The 20,663-nt window shown below is 40.6% G+C and overlaps 1 protein-coding gene across 1 annotated transcript in view; it reads right to left on the bottom strand.

Moving 5' to 3' along the window:
• The window catches only part of VPS13B (vacuolar protein sorting 13 homolog B), a 953,533-nt gene extending 933,276 nt beyond the window's left edge, over nt 1-20,257 (bottom strand). Inside the window, exons 1-2 of the mRNA XM_026663381.1 lie at nt 20,090-20,257; nt 12,979-13,122 (exon numbers count right to left, since the gene is read on the bottom strand). Of these exons, the coding sequence (XP_026519166.1) occupies nt 12,979-13,122; nt 20,090-20,236 (291 nt within the window). The 5' untranslated portion in view covers nt 20,237-20,257. The remainder of the gene's footprint in view (nt 1-12,978; nt 13,123-20,089) is intronic.
• Between the last annotated feature and the right edge of the window lie 406 nt (nt 20,258-20,663).

Raw genomic sequence — 20,663 nt, 5'->3', positions numbered from 1 at the left:
TGAGGAGGCGCGTCACCTCCTGATTTAAAAGGAGGGCGTGTTCCAAAATTTCCCCTCCCACGTTTTTTGCAGGGCTTTAGTTGTGATTTTTGAACACTTGGAGTGGCAATACTGGTTACACCTATGAGGTCACAACTGCACCAGTGTGACAAACTGATGATCTGGTTCAGCCTATATAATCATAATTTAATACAATATTCATTAGTAACTTAGCAACATTGCTTACATCCAATTTCATCAAATATATATAGTCTATGCATGTGATTTCAAAAAGTTAAACTACATCAAATATTTGAAGAAGATGTTACTCTGTTAAAGTCATTCAGGACAAACAAAAATTAAACAGCACTCTGAGATGAAGTCAGACTAACAGATTTACTAGTAAATTCTCAAAATTCATTCTGTACTTAAAAAGGAAATGCTGTTACACTGCACTCTTCCTACATAACAAAGAGACTGAATCTCTGTTTTAAATGTAAAACTCAACTTTAACTATGGACTCACAATCAGTATCCCCATTATTTTAAGAAGTGTGATTGATTTTCACTCCCCACTAATGTTCATGCCATTTAAACAGTCCTCTCACCCCTTTGTAAAGCAGTGTGAGGAGTGAGTAAGTTACCCGTGAACCCTCATTTTTCCTCTCTTCCAGCTCCCAAGGGCTCCATGCTCATTCTGGTTCACTCTTTAGCCTATTAACATCACTATTTGAATCAGTCAAAGGAAAGTTTTGATGGAGAGCAAACAAAAGAATTCCCCTCTCCAGCAACAATGCTTCCAGACCTTCATAATATGAGTCAAGTTGTACCTGCTTAAGTGATTACAGGATTAGGGTCTTTTTTATCAAGTTTTGTTTTTTGCCTAGAGCAGTTGTGTAAACTTCAAATAACTTCCCCAATACTGGCATCTGTTTTTTTAAAAACAGCATTTACAATTTAGTTCATTGTCACTGTTAGTGTAAAGTTGACATAGCACAAGTTTTCAATTAGATTTACAAAGCCACAACCTGATTTAAATCTTTTTTTTTAAAAGTGATTTAAATCATGATTTTATATTGCCTTGATTAAAATTGTTCTACCCTGGACTACCAAACCAGTCCTTTATTGCAAACAGGAGAGGGCCAAAAATTTAAGTCAGCGGGATATTTTCCCATTGGCTTAAATAGGAAAATTATTTGGTCCTTAGTATTCAAAACACTTCTTGCCTATTTCTGCTTAGATCCTCAGAGACAAGATATTCTCCTACCTTGTAACATCTCCTCTCTTTCAAAATGTACAGTATTCACAACCCTATGGGAACCAGTGAAACATTACATTTAGGACTTTTGACAAAATTATATTTTCTAGTATTCAGGAACAAAAGCCTGGGAACGCTGACTGAGAGGAAGAACAGACCTAAATCTGAAGGGTGAAGAGTTTACATAAAGAATATGAATTAAGTTCTACTGACCACTGAAAAAGAATGATGACCTCTAAAATTAAGTTCCAAACGAGAAGGAAGGAAATGATTCAGCAGGTAATTAAGAAAACAGTGTTCAAGACTTCATATCGGGCTTAAAAAGCACAGCACAAGAAGATCCAAGAACAGAACAAAAGCAGCAATTGGGAATGCAAAAAACTGAAAACAAAAAAAAGTCTTTGCCTAAATGTTACGGGTTTTACAAACAAAATGAACAGATCGGAAACATGTTTGGCATAAAACAAAGCGCATTTTACAGGAACATGCCTCACTTCAAAGAATAGGGAATATTATGCATTTTAAAACAGACATATGAAGTGTTGATAAAAGGGTACTCCTAATCATCTGGTTTTTTTTAAGTATTACATTAAAATTTAACACAAAGGAAGTACATTAAGTCATTGAAGGTCAGGAGCAAATGAGGAGACAAGATGCACTCGTTCCAACTGCAATTTTACTGTACTATACAAAAGGTAAACAAATTTCAAATACTGCTCTCTGGCATCAACACAATTTGGGCACATTATTAAAGAACCATTTCTTTATTTCATATGCCTTTTTTTTTAACATTGTCCATTAATTATTTATGATTAAGTTAAAGGGAAACTGCTTTCCCACATGCTTAAATTAGCACCCTTTCCGCTCTACACAACTATCCGTCTCCTCTGTTCTGTTCCTTCATCCTTTGACTCATTTCTCCACAATTCACTATTGCTAGCTTCACTCGCATCTTCTTACTACTTTGAAAGATAGACCTTCAATCCATGCCCTTCATATAAAACCATTTCATGGAGGAAAACATTTAGTTCTAGAGAGGATGAATAGCATATCCAATTAACTCATATTTTCTTCAAGAATAATCTCCTGAAGTTAGGTATCACAGAGCCACTATATATTTAAACAAAAAAAAAAAACCACCACCAACTTTCCAGTGACCCAGTCTGTAGTACAGAGGTCCCCAAATTGTGGGGTGCCTCCCAACCTCCTCTCCCCCACCCCCGCCACAAGGAGGGCACAGAGGAACATTTGAGGGACTACAGCTGGGACCCGGGCCAGCCCCCATGGGGTGTGGGGAGGGCGTGCCACCCAGTTCTGCTCCTGGCCCCAACTGCTGGTCCTGGCTGCCAGCCCCAAGCCCGAGGCTCCGCTCCCGGCCCCACCCCCATCTGTAGCCCCAGCATCACCCCCCTTACCTCTGTCTGCACACACACGCACACACACACAGAGAGCTGGGGCCCCAACCCCAGCTCTGGGGAAGCGGGCGCAGACATGGGTAAGAGGGGGCACAAGGTAAAAAGTAGTACAACTTTTCTGATACTCAATGGGCCCAACCAGATATTTGGTGACTAAAGATGCCTACCCCTTACATATACTTTATATGTGTTAGTCCTTTGAATGAGAAGTGCATTATCACGCAGCCATAACTGAGCTCATCAGTTAAACATAAGAATATAAGACTAGCCATATTGGGTCAGACCAAAGGTCTATTTAGCCCAGTATCCTGTCTTCCGACAGTGGCCAATGCCAGGTGCCCCAGAGGGAATGAAAAGAACAGGTAATCATCAAGTGATCCATTCCTTGTCGCCCATTCCCAGCTTCTGGAGAACAGAGGCTAGGGACAAAAGCCAAAATGCATAACCATAAGCTTTCCATGTTTCCTCTTGAATCACATAGGTAATACATTGTTCAAAACTCACTAAAAGATCAATGGAAACAAGAGTCTAGAGCAGGAGTAGGCAACCTATGGCACGCGTGCCGAAGACGGCATATGAGCTGATTTTCAGTGGCACTCACACTGCCCAGGTCCTGGCCACCAGTCCGGGGGGCTCTGCATTTTAATTTAATTTTTAATGAAGCTTCTTAAACATTTAAAAAAACCTCATTTACTTTACATACAACAATAGTTTAGTTGTATATTTATAGACTTATAGAAAGAGACCTTCTAAAAACGTTAAAATGTATTACTGGCACGCGAAACCTTAAATTAGAATGAATAAATGAAGACTCAGCACACCACTTCTGAAAGGTTGCCGACCCTTAGTCTAGAGATTAAAAGAGAACCATAATGACACTTAATAAATGTTTGTTATAGATGAGTTTTAATGCAGACAGTTAAATAGGAAAAAATCTGAAGATTAATTTTTCAGAAGTTGGACTTGGTATGAAAACAGCACAAAAGCAGATGAAGATAGAACTAATATCCAAGCATCAGTCCTCAAGAAACAACTTGTCCAATAGGCTGATACTGTAACAACATAATAAAATTAATGCAAATTAAGACTATGTGCTTCCAAAAGGTGTTCAAGGCACTACAACCAGACACTGTTAGATCTCCAGAAGAACTCCCTTGGAGAAGTGCAAACATTAAGTTAATTCTGTCTTTACCTCTGGCAAGAAAGAGATTGGAGTTGAATAGCCCTGCAGCTGTAAATATAGCATATTGCTCTGGAAAGATCATATAGAAGTTAGCCATGGGACTAACTCCAGACAGACTGCCATAGATTCTATTACCTATAGCAGTGACAGGCCAAAAGCACTTCCTTTGAATTAAGAATGAAATCTAGTCCTGAAGCTCTGCTACTCTGATATCTGATGAAAGACCTTTTCCTGTGATATGCTTAAGGATTCCCCTAGATAATCTAGTTCCAGGAGCTGGGTTAAGGGATTGTCTACACGGGGACTGTTACTATGTATTATTTGTATTACTGTAGCGTATAGGAGCCTAGTCACAAACCAGAATCCCACTGTGCTAGATACTGTAAAAACACAGAACAAAAAAGGTAGACTCTGGGACAGGGACTACAATCTAAATACAAGACAAGAGACAACAGATGGGAAAGTATGTGCATCCATGTTGCTTTGTTCTGCCCGTTTTATGATACTTTCCTTGTTAACCTTTACATCCGCACACCTATCCACTTTTTCAAGTTAACCATGCAGCATAGTGAGCAGACATCCCATGGTGCAATATTCCACCTCTCAGCTCTACTCTATATTCTGAGATTTTTCTTGGGGTGTATTGTGGGATGCTGTCAAGGCTGAATCCCCACTCTGTCACTTCGAGTGCAGGAAGTGGGGGCCTGCAAGGATTTTAAAAATTAATACTTGCTACTCCAGGCTTGTATTACACTCCCAAGGTTACAGCTTTTCTCTGACCATGGGTTGGTAAACGCTGCCACCACCCAAATGCAAAAAAAACCCTTTGAACCCAAGAAGAAGCGCTTGGAAATTCCTCCCTGTAGGGTACCCTCAAGTCCTTCCACCACCCCACCCACACACACACCCAATCCGGGGAAGAGCTGAAAAAGAAAACAAAGGAAATTAGCTGTGACTACCAGCTAATCAAACAGCATCCACAAACCTCTTAGGACACCAAAAATCCAATCTTGTTCTTTAAAAAGGTAAATTTTATTAAAAACAAAAAGGAAAAAATTACATCTGGAACTTAGGCTTTTTGCTAGATCTTAAAAGAAACCATTACAAAAATTAAGCACCCAAAATAGCTTTCTTGGGGGTTCAGCTTAAAGGGTACAAGCAAACAAAAGCATCAGGGGTTAGCACAGAGGAGATCCACAAGCCAAAATAAGAAATAAATCTGATAGTGTCTAACTAAACATTCCCTATCCAAATTATTTTTTCTAGGTATGGAAGATACTTTTTCATACCTGGTTCAAACCTTACACAGCATTTCTGCTTATAGCATTGCTGCCCTGTGTCCCTGCAGCCCTGAGAACAACAAAGGGAAAGTTTCTTTCCCAATTTTAAAGTTCTAGCCTTCCCATTGGCTCTTTTGGTCAGGTGCCCACTTTTTTCTTTTTCTTTATCTGGGGGACTTTTTAACCCTTTACAGGTAAAGCAAGTAAAGAACAGCTACCAAGAGGGATTTTACAGCTAACTGGCTGGCTGGGTGTCCATCAAAGGGAGCTATCCCCCCCACTTTATCTATCACAGATGCCTACCAGAAGCTACAGGAATTCTGGGATGTAGGCTCATACTAACAAATTCCCATGATTCCTGACTTGGAAACCCATACATTCATCTGTATTTTGCCAGCACCAATTCAATTTTCAAACTGCTTTCAGACAGCGTGGAAAACATACTGCTGAACACCGTGACTACCACAATAATTAGTACACACAGGATGTGCATATTTATTGCAGTTGTTCCGCTCACTGCATTTGACTCGGCAGCTTCAGATGCAATGGTGATAGGACTACAGGTAAGAGGAGCAGAAGGATGAAATAAGCAATTACTTTTGCATACATAAACTTGGAGGGGCTTTACTCAGTGGAGCATCACCTCTAGAAGTAATCAACAAGCACTAACTGGTCAGATAGGATAGTGACACAGAACTGGGATGACCAGCAGTGGCTGCAGAACTTCAGGATGCAGAAGACTACCTTTCTAAAGATCTATGCAGATCTGTCACCAGAACTACAGCAGCACACCGACATGAGAGTTCCCCTCAGCAGAGAGAAATGTGTGGCCATTACCATCTGGAAACTCATCACTCTTCAGGGCTGTCAATCAGTAGTTTACTAGTTTGGTATAGGTAGATCAACTGATAAGGCTATTGTTATAGAGATACGCAAAGCTATGAGGAGGGTGCTGCTGTGTCATGTTGCAAACTTAGCAACGAACAGGTTACTGATAACTTTGCATTGATTGGGCTCCCAAACTGCATATGCATTACTGACGTGACCCAGATACCTACTGTTTGCCTCCCACACCAAGCCAATGCCTTTATCATCTACAAGAAGGGATATTTCTCCATGGTGCTGCAAGGCCTGGTAGATCACGGTGGAAGGTTCACCAATATTCACATGGGACAGTCTGAAAAGGACATTGATGCCAGGATCTTCAGAAATTTAGGCATGTCTGCTTGAAAGAGCAGGGGAATTTTTGCTCCTCAGACCACTATGGACATTAACAGAGTTATGACGGCTTCCCTTGTTTAAGAAGCCTTTTACTGGATGCTTGAACAGGGAGAGCTCTCCTCCACAGCAGCTTCAGTATGACTGTCTGCATGGTGTACTTGTGTAATCTCTCAATCTGCCAGGTCATACAGTTACTGCTTCCCCTGAAGAATTTCCTCCTGGTGAGACCCCATGCTATACACAAAGTCAAGGATGCTTTCTGTGGTGTCTTAGGTGCGTGGGTGTCTCATGTGCTTTGTGGAAAATTGCCCCTCTCACCATTCTTGGGTTAGGTGGTGACATTGCTTGCAAAAAATCCATTCCAGTTGCTTACAGTATGAGCAGATAGTAGGAGCATTACCAGAGGTCCTGTTCTTGTCCCTTGTCTTCAGCTACTTCTGCCACACCTCCTTTGCTTTGACTTGGCACTGGGAACAAGTCTGGAAGTGCCATGACAATGTCTTGTAGATGTTTGCATTCCAGTGACATCTCCAGATGGGACTGGACATGCAGCTGTCCAAAGAGGACAATCAGGAACACTGCAAGTGTGCACATGGAAGCACAAGGGGCATGGCTGCTATAATGGGCATATGACTCATTGCATGAACTTACCTTGCATCAAAAAGGGACACACATGGCTGCATGGCAGCATTTCAACAGAGAGGTGGCATCCAGTCAAAATTAAACTGGAGCAGTGGAGGGCACACAGATTCAAAGACAGGCTGATCAAACTGTGAAGCAATATAGTCTGGGATAGCAGGGAGAATTGTCAAAAGCAGAGTAGTTAGGAATACATCATATGAATCATAAGCTAACAAACTCACTATAAAGTAGAGTCACTCCGATTCCAAATAAGATTAATTACTGTGACCTTACACCCCAAATAATTCACTTTTTAAAAAGCTTGTGCGTGGACACAAGGCACTTTAATGAGAACCTGAGAGTCTGAGTTCAAGGAACTCTGGCAGCCAGCCCAGATGGTTTGGACTTCTGCCTGGAGGGCAGCTCTCTCACATTTTAAATTTTACATTCATACACAAAGATTAAAACTTAATATTATAATCAGATTTGTAAACTGAACATCTATTTTAACATTAAAATAGGCTATACGCTAAAAGAAACAGACCAGGCTTCAAGGTGTACAGCCAGTTTCCATAAATGAAAGTCTGTATGGGCAGAGGCAAGGTTTCTCACCTCAACTGATTGCACAGTGTGCTGTATAGAGCATTCTACTTCTGTCTAGAAAATAGTTACCTATGATAGAATTTATTTCTTGTTTAAAAAAATAAAAGTAAATTTAATACAACAAAACATTAAAACTTGAGATTGAGTGAAGCTTCTTCAAAGTCAAGAAATGACAGTTAAGGTTGTGCAAACAAACGTAAACTTCCTTGTGAATACGCATTATAATACAGTCTTTAATTACATGATCAAACACTGTTTCATATTTAATGAAGGGCCCTGCCTCTTAAAACGTGCAGTGTATCAGGATGTGTTGTGTAGCAAATGGTGTTAGTGTATGAAAGACCCACACCTCACTGATTACTGAAGTTGGATGATGTGCAGTGAATGAAGTAGGGGTTTGTAGTAGCTACACTTCACTCAGGATAGGGAAAGAATGATGCTGCGAATTAGGAGGAATGGGTCAAACGCACTGAATGATGAACTAAAATATATGAGGCAACTATCTCATTCCCCAGCACCATCAATCCTGCACGCTGAAAGGGACAGAGTAGTGTGTAGTTATGAAACTACAGACTATATGTTAATTCACATATACAAAGAGACAGCTAAGGTTATATAAGTAAACTTATCTTAATCATTCCCTGACTTTAAAGAACATTAGACTGCAAAGTGAAACTCTCAAATGTAGGCTTTTTGTTTGGAATATTAAATATAAATGCACACTCATTTCATGTTTACCCTGTTTTATTGCATCCCTCTCTTCCTACCCCCAGATTTCAACACCCCTTCTCTGGCATCTGGTAGCCTAAGTTGCTGTTTATGTACACTGCTAAGTGGGTCCCTTTAAGCCCGATACCTGAAATTGCCATTTCATGATATATAGGTACCGTATATACTCGTTCATTAGCCCGTTTGTTTATAAGCCAACCCCCCCAAGATGGTTAGGTAAAAATAACAAAAACTGTATGACCCTTTCATAAACCGACCCTATATTTCAGGGGTTGGCAAACTTTGGTTCCTGGCCCGTTAGGGTAAGCCTCTAGCAGGCCTGGACATTTTGTTTACCTGGAGCGTTCACAGGCACGGAGCCCCTCAGCCCCCTGCAGCAGTTGGCTGGGAACGGCGAACTGCGGCCACAGGGAGCTGAGGGGCTCCATGCCTGTGAACGCTCCAGGTAAACAAAATGACAATGTATTAGATAGTCAATTCAATGATTCTATAGAGTTTAAAATCATCAAATTTTGGTGTAGACCCGTTTATAAGCTGACCCCCGCTCTTTGATGCGTCACTTTTTTACCAAAAATATTCAGCTTATGAAAGAGTATATACAGTAATTTTCTAACAGTGTCCAGCAGAACTAACAACTCACCTCTAATCATGATCAGCACAACTTAAACTTATCCAGGAAATAATCACCACAAGTAAATTCCTCCCAAGTGTCTCTCATTTTAGACCCACATTTATTTGGGTCTTACACCTTATGTAACTGGCTTACCTAAGTATTATTGTAACTTGACATCAGAAACACTGATGTTTAGGCCACACAACTGTGAAAGACAACCATGATGACCCATACACCTCCATGGAGTTCCATTGACTCACTGAGGGTACGTCTATACCCAGCCGCTAGTTCGGCGGCAAGCAATCGAACTTCTGGGTTCGACTTATCACGTCTTGTCTGGACGCGATAAGTCGAACCCGGAAGTGCTCGCCGTCGACTGCAGTACTCCTGCTCGGCGAGAGGAGTACCGCGGAGTCGACGGGGGAGCCTGCCTGCCGCATCTGGACCGAGGTAAGTTCGAACTAAGGTACTTCGAACTTCAGCTACGTTATTCACGTAGCTGAAGTTGCGTACCTTAGTTCGAATTGGGGGGTTAGTGTAGACCAGGCCTGAGTCATCATACATGCAATAAGGGTATTGTGAAAGAATGGGCACCTGATTTCTACTGCAACTACCACTGTGGTATTGCAGAAACTGTAATCAAGATATATTCTGCCTTCATATTCAACTGCACATCTTATGAATAGCTCACTCAAAAACTCCCTCTCCAAACAGAGAGAACATATTTAGCAACCTATTTTTCTAGCTAGTAAACTGTCATGCTTACTTACTCAAGGCTCTCATTCACCTGTGGGAGGAAGAAAGGGTCATGGATCCACATGATCAGTACTATGCCTCAGCTTTTAAACAGTCCCTTACTGTGCCAGACCTCCTTAAAGATAGGCCATATGGGCTTAACACCTCTGATACGGAGTCTCTGGGCTCCAGCACTGCTGCTTCTAACCATGAGCTCTAGAAACCATCTTGGTTGCCTTTTTCTCTGTTGCTGTCCCTTTGCCTGTCAGCCTCAGGTCAGAACTTCCTCTGTCTCTCCAAAAGCCAGCTCTGATCCTAGCCTCCTTTCACCTCCTGTTCTACTGTCATCCTCTTACAGGACCCCTGCTGAGTCATTAGGTGTCAACTGTTCAGTCACTAGAGTTCCCATTGTCTTTCCAGATCCTCCACTGGTGTAAGTTTCAGCCAGTCCTTAACAACCCATTCATACCACCCCAGACAGTTATATGACCCAAACAAACTCACATCACCTGCTTTGCCGCAGGAGCATTTTAACCCATCTGAACCCCTGGATAGCAATCCCTAGTCAAGTCAGTCACAGGAAATTCCCACTTCATCACAGAAAGCATAACTGAGCAAAAATAAATTGGGAAGCGCAAAAGTGGAAGAGGCAGTTTCTCCATGCACCCCTAATCCCCCAGAGTTTACAGAAGTACCTCTACTTCTACTCTGTGGGTTTACGGTATGTGTGGGTGAAACACATCACTGTATACTACATTAGAACATAAAAACAGACATACTGGGTCAGACCAATGATCCATCTAGCCTAGTATCCTGTCTTCTGACAGTGGTCAATGCCAGATGCTTCAGAGGGAATAAACATTCTCCTCTTCTAAAAAGGTAATTATCATAGAAGTTCAGCAGAAGTTAAAGCTGCTAGAATCAGCCTCATCTTCCACTCTATGCCTTCACCCCACTTGGGAAAGAGATATTGTCAAAGCATGGACAAAGAACCAGCAGCAGCACAACTCCTAAAGAGTTGCAGGTGTATGATCCCCATGGTGATGCATATATGGAAGCACTGCAAAGGGGCTGGCACCCAAGATCAGAACTTCCTTTCCATCGATACCCATGGGATCATCATGTTTAAAACCATGCCCCACTACCTCCTTTGCAAACTCAAGGCAACATTCATCAGAAACCCAGCTAACTTCACCTCTTCTCCACAGGTTTCACCACGGATTTTCATGGTTGTAAGTTAGGGTCAATGACTGCACACACTTTGCTCAGACAAACTACTTATGATTCCAACATACATTTTGCCTGAGGAACGAAATGCAGGATTAAACTAACTAACACGGGACAGGATACAATGTTTTCTTATTATTTTACTGATTTGAAGTTCTTTGGTGCAATTGTTTTAGTTGATAGTTAATTCAAAATAAATTTTTTTAAAACATTTATTCCATCATCACAGTGTTTTGAGAAGACATTTTACCTATTACAATGTGTGTACATTTTAACAGTTTCTAACAAGCAAATATTTTGATGATAAAAGGCTTAGTCTTAGCCATTCAACCTACAATTACATAGTGCAAATTAAAATAGCCTAAAAATACTTAAATAAATTCGACATGGAAGTCATTAGATATCATTTTCATTTTTCTTAACACTTAATTTCTAATACAAGTACTTTTTCATAAAATAAAATCAAACCCATAGCTTCTTAAAAATATACCCATAGAAAACAACAAAATGTTTTCATTTGCACTCTTATTACTCAAAGATAAACGCTATCATTGGCACAGACCCAAATGTTACTCTCCAGGGTGTACATACCACTGAATAATTTGTTCAAATGTCAGTTGTAATTTTCAAAAATCCTTTCTTGCCTCTGAATCTTAAACATCTGTAACAAATACTTGTTTTGAGAGTGCTTTACATTCATGACATCTGACCTTTTGCTGTACGCACCACAAAATTTAAGTTTCAAATACCATGCAAGCAGGAAATCTGATCATACCAGCAGTAGCCATCTGCATGGTCCAATATCAAATATTAGTTCTTGGTTGCACAAAGTCATGTGTTACATATCTTTTTCCGCAGCTTCTATAATTAATTGTAATTTGCTGCTTCTAAAATGTGTTTCTTATGGGACATCTGGCCTTGAAACCTCTACCTTACCATTGAAAAAATACTTAGTGTCTGGGTGTTGTTTTTATATATACATAAAATATATAGATATATATGAAAGAGACAGCGAGAGAGAGAGAGAGAGAGCGCGAGCACTGCATGGGTGGCATAACGAGGACCAGGTTTTCCAAAACAAAAATCTCTAATTCCAGAAATAGATTGACTTTCATTACAGAACATTTATCATATAAATGTAATGCAGAAATGTTCTCCAATGTAATTACTTTCAGATATCTAAATATTGGTATCAAATATTAACAGCTCATTAAGCAAATTGTGGAAGTTCTATAGAAGATGTGTAAATCATATCTTTATTTCCCAGGACTCTAAACTAAATATAATTGGAGTATCTATTGAAATTAAATAAATGTTTAGACAAAGTAAGAAACCTAGAACTAAAACGTGCTTTAGTGTTGAAGTGTTCCAACATATCTGTTGATAGACAATGAATGCTGAAGTATGTCAAGATGCTACTGCATATTTCACAAAGCTCTGTACTTTTTTTTAAACTCATATGCAAAATATAATAATATCCAGTTGCTGGTATGATACCAGATTTCATTGTGGTGGAATGAAAATTTTACAGACATGAAATGTTGTTATGCGTCTGTCACAAACAACTAAATAAAAAGCTTTTATAAGATACTAAAAATGTCTTCCAAGAAGGCTTTATATTTTAAGCAAATAACTTATTACATCAAAATGGAAAAGATAGCTATACTGAAATAATAGGAACTTTAATAAAGCATTCCTACAGCAATAACTCATCTCTTGAGGACACAGCCTAGTGATGCTCTATATAACTTAATCCAGCAGTGGGACACAACTTCTTGGGTGGTAAAAGCTGGAAGCACTTAGGATGCTATGTTGCTCTTGAGATTCATTTGCTGCCTAGTCATAGGAAAATTTTGGCAGAGAGATTCATTAACCTGCTTTTACACCTGCAGGAACAACACTACAGCAAATAAAGTGAAAGAATAGAAAGCATCAAAGTCCTTGTGATATTAACCATGATTATTGCTTCAGTGCAGACAAAGACTTTTGGCCAGACGTGACAGACAAAACAAATTAGCATTCCTGTAATACAACATCAACTACTTTATCAGTTTTTTTGAAAAACCCTCAATTTTAGCAACTATATTTTATATAAACTCATCATAGGCTTCTTACCTGGACTCCATCCTTTAGTTTCAAGATGCACTCCATTGTATTGATAGTGATGACAACTGGTTCTGAGCCTAGTTTTGTCCATGGTACATGGATTCGTAATTCATGAATATGTCCACTTAAAAAACTAAATGGTAGTTTCAGCTCCTAAAAAATATGAATTAACCAATTAGATATTAAAACTTAATTAAAAACAAAATCAAAATTGTCAAGGACACATTTGCTACTTTACAAAAAAACTAAGAATAAAATCTTAAGAGTCACCTCGCGCCCACGCCCTCACCCTCGACCCAAAAAAATCCTCAAAAGTTCTTTTTTTCACCGTCAGTTATGTATGGCATAAGTCTTGGCACTTTAGTTAATAATTGGTCACATGCATTTACTCGCACACATTTATTGCGCTTATGTGTTCAAAGGAAACATCTGGATTCTACTATGTCCCTGATAATTAAGAAAGGTTTAAACCACAGTCTCTTATATGCAGCTACAGTGAAATGCATCACTACTCTAGAAACATAACTATAGCATACTCACAACAATTAACAATGAAAGTTAATTATATTCATACGCATACTGTATTATTTTTATAGTGCCTGTGGAGCGCATGGAGCCTTACAGATTAATATTAAGAACTGCATGGGGGGCGGGAGGAAGGAAAAGAGGTTTCTGCTCCAAAAACCTTTTAATACTTCAACGGGAGTTGCAAGTGCTCAGTATCTCTTAGGAACAGGCTCAAATCAGATGAAAGACAGCAAGAAATGAAAAACACAAAGATGGAGCAGGTACTTAAAGAATGAGGGCTATGGTAAAAAGAGTATGAGGGATGTTTTTATTATATATGTATCTTGTTGGTTCCTTTTAATATATAAAGTTGAGTTTGTACTCTTTTCCTCCAGTGTTAACATAATATTAGAGGTTAAGGGAACAAGTCAAACAGGAGGAAAGGAGGTCAACATGGGAAGACTAATCTAATCAGGCTACACTCCACACAGCAAAGATTTACTTTGTAGTGTATTTGACATACGGATGAGAGTTTCTGTACACACTGTATATACAACAAATCTTTTGAACATGGTCAGGATGAATTACATTCAGATATTTTTTTAACTATAAGCGTTTCTTCCACTATAATCTATGCACAAGATTTCAATTAATTTTAATTATATAAAAATTTTGAAGAGTCTCCATTATTCCATTCAAGATCATTTGAGACAAGAAAAAGACTGATATTCAAAGTTTCTCAAAGGATCACATTTTAATTAACTTTAACTCCAAACAAATATCTACTTGTAAATTCTCAGAAAATTCATTCTATACTCAAAATGTTATATGCCATTTTGCAGCCTATAACAAATGGAGCCAATCACTTTACATCAGCTTTCCAACAGCCCAAACAAGCAGGTAAGAATAAGAAGCACTATACTCTACAACAGCCTGACAAAATAAAAAATGTATAACATACAGGTGAGGCTTTCACACAGGAAGACAGCAGGCCAGCACGAGCACCAATTTAATTGAGTTGTAGAAGTAAGCTAGGCTTCTTGTCTCTCAAATATTTAATTTCTATGCCAATCATCAGTATAGCAATGTTTATTTAGACACTGATTTGCCTTTACATGTGGGAATTCTAAGTTTATTTTAAAAGACTTTCTGAAATAGCTTTTTTCCATTATTTACCAGATGGATTTAACTCAAAGTCCCATTTGTGTCCAAAGCTTCCTATAAGATATGGAAAAATCCTTTTGGGGGGGGAGGGGGAAACACTTCTGAAAGCAGGAAGTGGAGCAAAATGCAGAGAGACACAGATTGCCTATATACTTAGAAGGTAAATCAACCTTTCTGTGCCAAAGGAATGTTGACACAAATGTTGTCTGACATTATCCTAATTGGACAAATAATTGTTTCTGCAGTGATATAATGCAAACCCTTTGTTGTGGTACTTAAGAATGATAATTGAGGCAACACAGAACGAATGTGTGTGCCACATTTACTAATTTAACAAACATAACAGAGGCCTTATTTTTATTCCCCTTCCATTCTCATGGAATCTTTTCCCATCAAACTAAGTATTGCATGGAATGTTGAACTATACTAGATTACATTTGTTTAATACTTAACACTTACAGTGTTTTACAAATTTGAAGTACTATACAAACTCTAAAAGATATATGCTGTAGCTCTAACACAAGGTACATGTTCAATGCAGAAATTGTTGGGTTAGATTCTTTGGCCTGTGTTATGCAGGAGGTCAGACTAGATGATTTTAGTGGTCCCTTCTAGCCTTAAAAATCTATGAACCCTCAATATCCCCATGGGACAGGTAGGTAAGTTAAGTATTATTACCTCTACTTCCATATTAAAATCAAAACTTGTCTTCCTCACATTCAGGACTCTGGTCTATAAATAATATATTACAGTGATGCCATACAATAGCCATACGATAATAATTAAGGCATTTTGTGGTTGCAGTTCCATGATTAGGTTAAACTAATTTTTAAAGACAGTTTTTTCATATTTTCCTTTCATGGTACCGCTATAAGGTTGTTTGGGTGCTTTAACTGTGCATTTCTGTACCTTAACATGTTTGGATTTCTCTTAAGTGTAACCTTAACCGGATCTAAAAATTAATGGTAGCTTCAGTACAAGTGATCATGACTTGACAGATTTCTAATGTGCAAACAGAATAAAGTTCAGACCAGTAATTATACACACAGTCCAGACTGTAAACTACCTAGTTTGTCCCAATGCGGCATCTGCAGACGCTCCATGCTACCCACCCCTGCAGCAGCTTCCCTTCCCTGACCAGCGCGCCGTCTACCTCCGCAACCGTACCCCTCCCAGTGGCACAGGGGAAGGCCGGGGACTACTTTACCCCCCCAACAGAACCCGCAGCCCCTGTCTGCCTGGCTGGCCACCCCCCATGAAGCTCCCAGGGCCTGCTAGGGCTGCTCCCAGCTGGCACAGCCTGGGGCTGTTCCCGGCTGGCACGGCCCGGGACAGAACCAATCTGACACTCACGCATGGGGGTTAACGGTTAGGGTGGGTTAACGGTAAGACCAATACTTACCAGATAACCGGTTAATATTTTACATCCCTACTTTCAATACTTCTAATGATTTGAAAATATACAACAAATTTAAAACATTATTTTAACTTTTAAGGGCAGATTTACCAATATACCAGAGAAGCACAAAGCAGTCAGAGTATATTGACCAGTTAAGTGAGGTTTACTGCTGCTTTGCATTGCCAAAGCAGCGTAAAACTATCAAAATGTAAGGTGAATCTGTCCCTTACTTTGCAATTGACTTATTGATTTATACAGCTGTCTCACTGAGACCAGCAATATGAGAAAGAGGTAGAAGCAGTACAACCCCAAAGTCCCATTGCTTGTATGCGATTAGAGATCTCTCTGCATTTCTGCTTCAGTTCCTCAGCAGTGCTACCTTGAGCACAGCTGAGAATCCTTTGAGCACAGACACCCAATCATAATTCAGCCACTGAACCTTTAAACAGCAGTGCAACTAGACCAAATAATCTATAAAGGACAATCTTTTTGTTCTGTGTTTGTACAGTGCCTAGCATAGAGGGGTCCTGGTCCACGAGTAGAGCTCCTAGGTGCAATGGTAATACACCTCTACCCCGATATAATGCGACCCGATATAACACAGGTTCGCATACAACGCAGTAAAGCTCTGACACGCTGCTCTGAGCAGCGTATTAAGGGTGCCGGGCCGGGGCCGAGGGGTTGGATAAGGGGCAGAGGGTCTCAGAGGTGGTCAGGGCCCCCCCGCCCCCAGGATCTAGGAGGCAGGAGCTGTGGGGGAGGGGCAATTTTTGGGGCCCCGCAGTCCCAGAGTGGCCCGGAGGATTAGCGGGGGGCCGGGAGCAGCCCACTCCACTTCCCTCATCCCGGCCCCAGCCATGTCGCTCGGGAGAGGCGGCTTGGGGGAAGGGATCCGCCCCGCACTCACCAGCAGTCGCAGAAGCGGAGCAGCCCAGCCCCAGCCCGCTCCACTCCGCCAGCTTCCAGCCGCGTTGCTCCGCTTCCCACCGCAGGTGAGTGCAGAGGGCATCCTTTCCCCAACCTCCCTGCACTCATTGGCAGTGGAAAGCGGAGCAGCCCGGCCCCAGCCCGCTCCACTCCGCCACCTCCCAGCCACAGCGCTCCGCTTCCCGCCGCAGGTGAGTGCGGGACCTTGCCCCGGCCCCAGCCGTGTCGCTGGGGCGGGGGGTTGGGGAAAAGAAAGCGGAGCAGGCTTGGGCCGAGTCACTCCACTTCCCACCGCAGGTGAGTGCGGGGGGGCGTCCTTTCCCCAACCTCCCTGCACTCACCAGCAACAGGAAGCGGAGCAGCTCGGCCCCAGCCCGCTCTACTCCGCCAGCTCCCAGCTGCGGCGCTCCGCTTCCCACTGCAGATGAGTACGGGGGGCTTCCTTTCCCCAACCTCCCCGCACTCACCGGCGGCGGGAAGCAGAGCGCCGCAGCTGGGAGGTGGCGGAGTGGAGCGGGCTGGGGCCACGTTGCTCCGCTTCCCGCCGCTGCCGGTGAGTGCCTGTCAGGGGTCGGAGCAGTCAGGGGACAGGGAACAGGGGGTTGGGTAGGGGGTGGGATCCTGGGGGTGATTAGGGACAGGGGTCTCTGGAGGGGGCGGTCAGGGAACAAGGAACGGGGGGGCCAAAACAAGTTTGACATAACGTGGTCTCACCTATAACAACTCCCGAGGACCACGTTATATCAGGGTAGAGGTGTACAAATAATAATAATACCAGAGAGAATGCCTGACATGTATCCTGTCTCCCTCACACTACTGACTCATTCAACCAATAGAAACATTGCATCCAAGACAGCTGTAAAGGGAAAGATTATGATTTGTTGAGTTTCTTCTGATACCACAATGCCCCCCCACCCTTAAAAGTTACCTGAGCTATTGATTTCTATAGTGCCTATAGTAATACAAAATAGTTAACTTAATTTCAACACAATTTTTTCCACTATAATCTATGTACAATATTTCAATTAATTTTAATTATATAAAAATTTTGAAGAGTCTCCATTATTCCATTCAAGATCACTTGGAAAAGGAAAAGACTTACGTCCAAAGTTTCTGAAAGGACCACATTTTAATTAACTTTAAACTCCAAAGATCTACTTGTAAATTCTGAGAAAATTCATTCTGTACTCAAAGAGTGGGTGCTGCCATTTTTATAAGGATGCATGTATTTTTCATACCTAACAAAAATGCTGAACCTTTCCTTTAAGTGAAAAATGGAACTCCGGCTTAACTACATAGTTGCAAGCAGTGCCTGCATAATAATAAAAAAAAAAAAAAAAGATACACGCGCTCTTGAGATAAATTGAACTGAAGTTAAATTTCATTTATATGCACTTATTAGCATTATTTACATAAAATTCTGCAAATTATTTTTAAAAAAACCTTAGGAGGGTGGCCTGATAGCCCGGGAGACTGAAAAACTCTCTTTGGGCTTGATCTAAGCCTTCCTGGAAGTCAATGAGAATCTTTCAACTGAGTTCAGTGAGTACTGGCTCCAACCTGGCATCGACAGAATAGATTCAGCACATTTCCTCTAGTTGCTTTTGCAGTGTACTTCCATCCCAGCTTGGAGGGCCTTCCTCTAGAACAGTGGTTCTCAAACTTTTTCTTTCGCAAACCACTTGAAAATTGCTGAGGGTCTTGGAGTACCACTTAATGATCTTTCCAAATGTTGTTTGTATCGTTAGCTAACTATTGTAAAGCACTTTGGATAAAAGTGCTATATTAAAAAAACTAAAAAATAATTAACATGTTTTTGTTCTACAAATAAAAGCACACAACAGATTTTGAAACCCAGCTACAAAACGCTTAGTCTGTGCTAGCAAAGTGGATTGAACAGGTGACCACTGACTTAATTACCATGGACCAAAAAGTTTTTCAGGAAATAGAAATAACCAGAAAGCTTTGGCCAACACAGAACTTGCTAATAAAGCTGAGATGCAGCAAGGACTTCAAGGACTGAAAAACTGCTTTGCGAAAAAACTCAGGAGGGTGCAGACAACCTTAGAAGTCAGCCACTTCCATAGGAATCAAGCCAGAATTTAGGTAAAACTGGAGATTTCCAGTCTATTTGTATCCTACAGGAACTCTGATGAGGAAGAAACAAATGTTCAGGGGCTAAAATAAATCAGAAGTCCCACTATCATTGAGGAAAAACCTTCCTGGGAGACTTTCTTAGTTCATTTTACCATACCCCAAATGAATGGTTGGTGATATGAACAGAAGAGTGTTTGGGGATGAGGGTGTTCTCGCTGCTAGCTTGAATGGTGCTGTAAAACTTAAACCACAAAAAGAGAAACTGAGTTGGTACAAGCCTCTGATATGAAGTTTGGAGCCAGCCATCAATATGACCTGCCAGGGCTCAGCAAAGGGGTAGAAGAGACCCCATATGAACTGACAAATGCCCTGAGGAAATTAGATATGCCAGAAACAACAGATACAAGCAAGGATACCCAGCTGGACTTGGACTTGCAAACTGAGATCACCAAAAGGGATCAGACACTTGGTGAGGGAGGAGAATTTGCTACAGAACTACAGTCTTTCCATGCACAGCCCAGCAGAAAGAGGAAAGCTGCTACTGAAGAAGTTGGAAGCTTTCTGCAATGAGTCCTGTAAGTTAAAATCTGCATCTAAATGATTGAAAGGAGGATTTTAATTTGATTCACATTTTGAATGGTTTTAAATATCATTAAATTCAGTTAGTAAAATAAAAGATTGGTAATATTTTTTAAAGGGGGAAGCAGTTCAGTGAAGTGCTGGTACTGTGAAATAACTGATCACTGAAAGAAGGGATATGCTCATAAAGAGACGGCTGTCTCTTCAAGTACAGTGATTTGCAGAAATGCAAATGTTCCCTGTTCATCCACTAGAACAGGGGATGTGGGATTCCCAAAGCAGCTGACCAACAGGGGGGAAAGCTCCAAAGAGGTCTAGATGGGAACAAAACAGATAGCAAAAATAATAATGATTGTAAGTGAATACTGATATACAGATAGTAACTTGAACATTTTACTTAACTTATTTTAAACTGAGCCACATACACAGTAGCTACTGTTAACATACCTGTTCAAGTACATCCAGCTTCAATTCAAGTTTGCTAAGAACCACATCTCCTCCCCATAGTGACAGCTGCAGATCTGAGGGCTTCAAGTTCTTAATGTAGCGATTCACATAACTCATTAAAATAGGAGTCACGTAGGACTCTAGCATTGTGGAAGATTTCTGGATTATACACCAAGCACCTAAAAAAAAAAAAAAAAAAAAGAATCAGTAAGAGATCACATTAAAAATTAGCAGCATTAGTTAATGCAATGTATGGAAATGTGAAAATTTATTTCAAGTTTTGCTTACTAAACAGGGGTTATATATACTTAAAGAAAACATTTGAGACTCAAAATGTACATATATTAAATATTTGTGTTCATGAATTTCCAACCTATTTGCATTAGAACCAGTAGTAAGCTTGTACAATATATAAAAAATAAAGCAGCAGGACAGCATGCTTGCCATATCCTTACATAACACTTAACAGGAAAATAGTAATCTCTGGATCTACACAAATCCTGCCAATTTATAAACTCACCTTTTGCTGATGACAACAGACAGATTAGAACATTGGCTCGGACTGAACTGGCAC

The sequence above is a fragment of the Terrapene carolina genome, unplaced genomic scaffold (genome assembly GCF_002925995.2).
Source record: "Terrapene carolina triunguis isolate 2854851 unplaced genomic scaffold, T_m_triunguis-2.0 Scaffold58, whole genome shotgun sequence".
NCBI lineage: Eukaryota > Metazoa > Chordata > Testudines > Emydidae > Terrapene > Terrapene triunguis.
This window is presented reverse-complemented; position numbering and strand designations above follow the sequence as displayed.